At 34.7% G+C, this 7,729-nt stretch overlaps 1 protein-coding gene across 1 annotated transcript; it reads right to left on the bottom strand.

Moving 5' to 3' along the window:
* Positions 1–3,220: 3,220 nt before the first annotated feature.
* LOC115950126 (protein NUCLEAR FUSION DEFECTIVE 4-like) lies at positions 3,221–7,258 on the bottom strand. Its single transcript, XM_031067373.1, has 2 exons — positions 6,120–7,258; positions 3,221–3,635 (listed from the first exon to the last, which is right to left on the bottom strand). The coding sequence occupies exons 1-2, from the start codon at positions 7,226–7,228 to the stop codon at positions 3,221–3,223; spliced, it is 1,524 nt and encodes a 507-aa protein (XP_030923233.1). The 5' UTR covers positions 7,229–7,258.
* Between the last annotated feature and the right edge of the window lie 471 nt (positions 7,259–7,729).

The raw sequence follows: 7,729 nt of genomic DNA on the forward strand, positions 1-7,729 counted from the left end.
AGTTGTTACTCCCATTTTTTAAGTAAATTGATAAAGAGATTTTAAATATAAGAAATACGTCAATAACAAATAATAAGATAATAAAAGTTCTATTTTCGTACTTAAACCCAATTAGCTTATTATTATTAGTAGCCTTCAATCTCCCTCAAAATGGAAAATGGGTAAGCATTGAAAATATATGTTCTTATTGTCTTTTCCAGATATGAGGCTCACCCATCCTAATGGCTTGAGCAATTAAAAACTTAAGAGCGTGGAAAATGTTTACACCACTTTTTCATTGAAACTGATTTGCGTCCGGGGAAAAAAAATATGATGTTGCACTTCACCAATACTGCAAATGGGGCAACTTTCTTACCTCATCAAAAGTTGCAAAGTCCATTCCCTTTTCAAGTGACAAGTTACCAGAAATTCTAAAACACTTTTCGGTAAAAGAAAAATCTGTGGAAGCAAAGGTGATAGAAAGCACAATTGAGATGTGTGAGACACGAGGCACTGCAGGAGAATCATTAGTAGATTTTAGTATTTCAAGGCTGGGAAAAAAATGTTCAAGTACTTTCAACCCAAGTGCCAAAAGAAACTAAGAAGCAAGAATATCGCATTACAAGAATTAATGTAAACAAGGGGCAATGTCATCAGCAAAACTATGTGTATACTGTTTTCTTCCGCCAGACACAGGGACTTACATGGCCCATTGGTGTCCTCTGATGGGAGTATAGGACCAAAGTTAATGCAATAGCTATTTGCCACACTGATACATTAATTAGTTTTTTGAAACGCTTTTAAGGTGCTCAAATATAAGCCAAGAGTAGCTGTCCCTATATGTGCCACTTTCTTGCTAGTGATACCCTTCTCTAGGGTCCTAACTAGATGTATGAAGAAAGACTCTAGACCATACTTCTCGTATTTATATTTTATAGTGTGTATTATATTTTTCTTTTCTTTTTTTGAGAAAATGTAGGGACAAAATGGACTTCTGTCCTTTTTGGGCAAATTAATTAGCCTTTTGCCCTTCTTCCTAAACTAAATAGGGAAATTCCCCTCTTTTGAAAATCGAGTTTCTCAAAATCGAGTTAAAAAAGAAAAAAAAAAAATCTAGAGCCCTATAGTGACGTTTTTAAGGACTTATAATGACATTTTAAGAACCTATAGTGACGTTTTATAACTTGATATCTATAAAATCGAGTTATAGGCAATAAAATTTCCTATAACTCGATTTCATGGATATCAAATTACAAAACGCCACTATAGGTCTTTAAAAACGTCATTATAGGTCCTTAAAAACATCACTATAGGGCTTAAATCCATTTTGAAAAACTCGATTTTCAAAAGAGGGGTATATCCCTATTTAGTTTGGAAAGAAAGGCAAAAGGCTAATTAATTTACCTAAAAATGGCAGAAGCCCATTTTGTCCGAAAATGTAGTGTGTATTATATAATTGCCTGGATGGGTCCCGATAAATAAATGAAAAGTATGCTATAATTAGCATCATGTATAAAACCTCCCTGGTATATGCATGTTTGTAATTAATGTTTGCAAGTCTAATTGTGATACTATCAGTTGAATTAACATCTTATTAGAGCCAACCTTATATGCTTCTTCAGTTTTAATTGCATTCAAATTTTGGCATTGTCAATTAGGTGCATTATTTGAGGTCATATGATCTAATGCACAAAGCTCCCAATAATTAAACTTATCTTTTTTTTCTCTATTTTTTTAGAGAATTTAATTACCAAACTTGAACATGCAATACATCACTTTGAGAGGAACGCAATTAAGGTGATCCACCCATTCGTGGGCTGGATCAGCCTCTAGTAGTTGACCCTTCTGTTCTTTTAGACACGTTTATAGTCCTAGCGTCTCAAGTAGTGACCTATTGGTTATTGGTTTTTATACACGTTTAAGGATAACACACACCAAAACTGGTCTTGATCGGAACTCTAGAAACATGAAGCAACAATCCCAAATGCATTGGTAGTCGGGATTTAATTAACAAAAAAAACAAACTTTAAATTTGATCTTACAAAATAAAAATTAAGAAAAGAGAAGATCTATGATATAACAATATAATAGATCTATGAAATTTGATGGAAAGTGGATTTTTTTTTTTTTTAGAACAAGCTGTAGTAAGCGTTGCAAAGGCAAGCATCTAATGTTGGCAATTTCCACTTCTTGTACTCTCTCGCATGCAACTATTACTTTCTCTCGGTCAAAATTTTGGTTATTGTGTACTCCTGGAGTACCATAAATACGTACTCCCTCCTCTCACATGAATAGTGGGTCCCACTAATTAAATTCATGGTGGGACTCATCATTCATGTGAGAGAAGGGAGTATGCATTCATGGTACTCCGAGAGTACCTAATAATTTTCCAAGATATATATACTAACTGGACAGTAAAATGAGGATATATTGTCACAATTTTCTTTCCATAATAAGGTTAAATTAAAAAGGAAAATATTTATTTCTTGATTGGGCAAGGTATTAAAAAATGAAACGTGATGAAGGTCTTTTTTTCTTTCTTTCTTTTTTAAATTTATATGGCAGTATAGAGAGATCGCTTTTTGTATGCAAGAAATTTTGGTCTAAGATATGGTCATAAGTGATAAAATTTGCATATTAGTAGTTGTTTGATACAATAACTAGTATGCAGATTTATAGATCACCTTCACCAAGCTGATGAGATTTTCAATTTCTTTGGTGATAAACTTACAAGCACATGGATTGTCAATACCTTCCATTACCGCACAACACTTTGAAGATGGTGGAATTTTCAGTCCACTTGAACTGCGAGAGCATTCGGTAATAAGGGTTGGAGAATATATTAGCTTGGCATTAGGTTGAGACTTGATGGTTTCCACTTTCCAGAGATTAAGGGACCGTTTGGTAACATTGTTCTAGTAACCTTATTTGTATTTTTTTGAAATACCTGTGGGTGAAAAAGTGTATGAAAATGCATGTAATGTTATTTAAAAACTGAAAACATGTTATTAAACCACTATCCATAAGCATTGCCAAAGCAACAGCAAGCTACAAAAGTACAGATCTGACAACATCTAATCAAGTTGGCTTGCAAACAGTTCGTGAAAAAAACATTCTGAGTTACGAGTAATAGAGCAACTGAGGAAACAACTGGTATCGATACAAATCAAGTCTCTCAATAGCTTACATAGAAAGTTCAATACTACAAAACCACAACCAGCAGCTGCCTACACTATCCAGATCATTGTGAATAAAACTTCCGTGTACGAGCATAGAGGACCAAAGCTATGAAAAAACCAAGACAACAAAGAGAACCCCAGAGGATGAAAGTGCTTCTGTAGCATTCCATTCCAATGCATTTTCCATCTCCACTTAGAACTCCTTCCTTGTGGTAAACATGAGAAGCCAACTGGCCAAAAACGAGGGATCCTAATGGAATATTTGCAACCATAATATTATGATTTACAGGGAAATTCACTGTCCCGAATAACTCAGCCGTGATGGATATCGCAATGGAAGAAATTGCCCCAGTACAAGTTCCTATAATGGCAGTGCTGATAAAGAGGGAGGTGTTGGCACTACTGAGAAGTAAGATGAAAGCTGCTGCCTCTGGAACCATTAATATTGCTACTAATGCTGGTCTTGAAATTTTATGCCTACTCAAATATTCAAACATATATCAAACTACAAGTTTTAGTCATAAGCAACATAGTCTTAACATGAATACATTGGTACGTACTAAAAGAAAATAAATATATTTGCATTTTGGGATTAAGTGTACATGACTTATTTGCAGCTACTTTTTTATTAAAAGTAAACTATGTTCGGTTTTATACATGTATAGTGTTAGGCTTTAAAGATTTAGGTTTAAATGTTTAGAATCATATTTTAAATGTATTGGCAAACTAAGAACAAAATATGTCTAGGCTATGTGTTAGGCAATGCTTAAAGGTGTTGGTTTCAAGTTTCAAGTCCAACTGACTGCAAAAAAAGGAAAACAATTTTTGCCTTGCTCGATCGATCAAGAATTAGGCTCGATCGATCGAAAATCGCAGGAAAAGAAATTCTACAGATTTTTAAATCAGGCCCAAGCCCGCAAAAACGTTTAGGATTTCATTCCAACTTGTCCACATATAAAAGGAAAACCCTAGCTATGTTTTGGAGACTTTTGAAAGACTTGTGTGTACTCTTTGTGAGACCTGAGAGGTTTTGTACCTTCTAACTACACAAGAATCTACCAGAGCAAGATCTACAATCAAGCGTTGGTAGAACCTAATTGTTGCAACAAGATCATTACTGATGGTGATCTGAAACCTTTGAGTGGAATCTCAAAGTCACAAGCAAGAGTGCTTGTGTTGCAGCAAATCCAAGAAGAGAAGAAATTTGTGGATTTGGAGTTTACACGTGGTCGTGTCAGTAAGTTACTACATGAGGTAGCATTAGATTTAGAGTTAAATCTTTTGTAAAAACTTCGATTCTCTTATAATGGATTTACTTTACCTTGAAAATAATTAGGTCAAATCCTCCCCAAGTTTTTACCTTGAAACGGTTAGTTTCATCGGTTTTCCTGGGTTATCATATCATGGTGTTATTTACTTTTCCGCTTTTATGCATGATATGATATATGCTTGTTTAACCTAGATCTGAATAATAAACCTAATAATCAACTTGGTTAATTAATTAGGTTAAAAAATCTAGTTTAAGGGGTCTAAATGAACAAATATATAGTTTTATTGGCAAACACGTGAACATAAACTTGTCTAAATATAGCTCATAGAGTCTAGAAGTATGATTAGACAATACTCAAGGTACAGCTAGTTTGTGTGCAAAATAAAAAATTTATTGATTCAAGAATAGAAATTTCATCAGTTTCGACCAATCGAAACTTAAGTTCGAACAATTGAAATGCGTATCTGCAAAATCAAAAATTCAACCCATCAACCCATTAAACGTTTACAGTTTTAGACCTACTTCACTAATTATATAAGGGAAACTCTAAGACACGTTTTCAAAGACTTTGAGAGTTGCTCATTTGAGATCTAAAAGGCTTTGTGCCTTCTCCTTTCAAAGTCAGTACCATAAATCAATCTACATACAATCTAAACCAGTAGATCTGAAATTGTTGCAAACCAATCATCAAAGGTGCTGGATCTAAACCTACAAATGCAATCTTAGAGTCGTAGATTGGAGGTCTACATTGGAGAAAACCTTCAAGGGTGATCTTGGAGTCATGCGTTAGAGGTTCATGTTTGGAACACATCTATATTAGAAACATTTGCGGGATTCAGAGCTCGATTCGGTAACTGTAGTTAGAATTACAACTAATAGGGTTATTTTGATTGTAAATCTCTATCTAATGGTGGATTTGTTCATATTGGGATTGATCCTCCCAAGTTTTTCCTTTGAAACAAGTTGTTTCATAAGGTTTTTTGGGTCATCATATCGTGTCTTATTTAATTTTCTGCCATTGCATGATATGTATGTTTGTTTGTTTAACCTAAGGCTTTTATAATTGATCTAATTAACAATTTGACCTTAAAACTAGTTCAACACTATTTGTCTCGGGGGTATAAATCTAACAAACTATAACACGATGTTATTTTTGGATGAAGGGAGAGAAGAGGGGAGTAGAGGGCAAGGGTTAGAAAGGGGTTTCTTCAATGAACATGGAGTGAATTTCTTCTAATAATAGTTTGAGTGTATGTCTATTTTTATGTAAGAGAGCTATTGGGTACATTAGGGCTTTTGGATTGTCAGTTTATATGTGTGAAATTTGTGAGTTAGTTTGTGTGTGAGTTAGTTTGTGTTTGTGTCTGTGCTTGTGAGAGCTTTTGTTTATGTTTGTGAATTGTGAGGTTTTAGAATTAATTTGTTTGTGTGAGCACGTGAAGTTCTTAGTTTGGTTTGTGAGGTTTAATTAAGAGTAGTTGTAATTCATATTAATGATAGTGAATTTTAGTCGACATAGGCTTGAAGTTGGGAGAACCACATTCAATGTTGTTATCTTGTGTTGATGTTTTTATTTTCATGTTAGTTTACATGCACACTAATCCCAAATCACAACATTATTCAACAGTTATGATGTCCCATATATATAGTAGTTAAAGAGAGACAAATAAGAGAGTGGTTAACAGATTCACCTTATATAGTAGTCAATAAAGGATGGAATGAGACGGCCAAAGAATCCAAAGGAAGAACTCAAAGGGACAAAAGCAGTTCCTGCATACCCACGGGATTCAACTATTTGTCCCAAGTTGTTTAAAAATATCAGGCCAATAGTTGGACCCAAAAAATAAACAACAATGTATAACCAAAAATTTAATCTCTGTAGCATCAACTTCCATCCAATCTCTTCTCTAACAACAACAATCTCTTCTCTAACAACAACCTGAGTTTCTTTGTCATCCTCTCCCTCTTTCTCCATTCTGCCTAAATCACCATTACTCTTTTCTCTAACTTTTTCTACAATTGGAATGACAGTTAGCGGGGCCAACAAGAACAGTCCGATGACAGTGGCATTGACCCAAGGCAATATCTTAATTGATAAACTACTGCTTATTATTGAATAAGCTCCAGTAAATATTGTTATCACAAACATTAAAAGGAACGCTACTCTCATGTTTCTAGGTTCTCCAAGTCCAACAGCATCAATTTTTAGAGCTACTACGTTAGCTATAAATATAACACACACTATCATAGGTAAGATAGCGTTCAATAAAAGATAGTGTTGAGCTCTTTTACCGGGTGCAGATGAAACAACGTGGACAATATCTGTATAGATTTTTGTGCTTAATCCTTGATAACTGGTTATTATTCCTGCAGCAACTTGGTGATTAGACTTAAACTTTTGTATGAAAACAAGACAAACAGTGTTCATCCAACAAATGCTATGGCCTGCGATAAAAGAGAGTACCAAGAATGACCAGAAGGACAATAGAAATGTAATATGGAATTTTATAGCAAGATATTGTAAACCATAACCAATTAACCCCAGAATTGAACCAATAAGAAGAACTAGCCAGTCTAGCCCAGGAAAATGACTAGCAGCAAGCCCAGAAATAAAACCTAAGAGTTTTCCAGCATCAGAGGCAAAAGCAAAGTAGTTGAGATGCCTCTGGGAGAGAGAGAGGAGTTGTTTGAGTTGAGAAGAGTAACCAGGAAATGTGGAATTAGTTCCACTAAAGGATTGAACCCAAATGATAACAGTTACTAAACTCCATGAAAGAAACTGTGTTAAAGTTAAAGACATGGCTTATATATAACTTGCCAAAATGGGGGAGACGGGCAGAGATCACCAAAAGGGTGGGTGATTTCTAATTTGGAATGGGTTAGGGTTTTATACTCAGCTGCTATATATCCAGTTAGGTTGACATTACGTGTTGGGAAATTGCCTCAAATTCCAATCAATTAGGTTTCTTAGTTGAAAAATGAAAAATTAATTTGGATTTCCGTGTTGTAAAAGGAAAGACTATTCCTTGGTGTGAAGGAAGTCTATTCCTTGTTAAAGAGGTAATGTATTCCTAATCCAAGAGGGAATAGATTCCTTATTAAAGAGGTAATATATTCCTAGTCCAAGAGAAAATCGCAAAAGAGTCTTATAATTAGACAATGCTACAAAGAATTTGATGGCTTTGGCCCAATGGTCCTCCCTATGGGGAGAGGGAAAATAGAGCGTGAAACCAAGAGAGAGAACATGGATTTTCAATTAGGAGGAACACAAGAGAAATGAGAAAGTAAAGTATTGCCACCT

The sequence above is a fragment of the Quercus lobata genome, chromosome 1 (genome assembly GCF_001633185.2).
Source record: "Quercus lobata isolate SW786 chromosome 1, ValleyOak3.0 Primary Assembly, whole genome shotgun sequence".
Lineage (NCBI taxonomy): Eukaryota > Viridiplantae > Streptophyta > Magnoliopsida > Fagales > Fagaceae > Quercus > Quercus lobata.

What these genes read in the sequence shown, in the direction of transcription:
- LOC115950126 (XM_031067373.1), bottom strand. Translation starts at nt 7,228, where the DNA reads ATGTCTTTAACTTTAACACAGTTTCTTTCATGGAGTTTAGTAACTGTT. An exon ending in TTTATTGACTACTATATAAG is followed by an intron (nt 3,636 to 6,119) that starts GTGAATCTGTTA and finishes ATATTTGAGTAG; the next exon opens with GCATAAAATTTCAAGACCAG.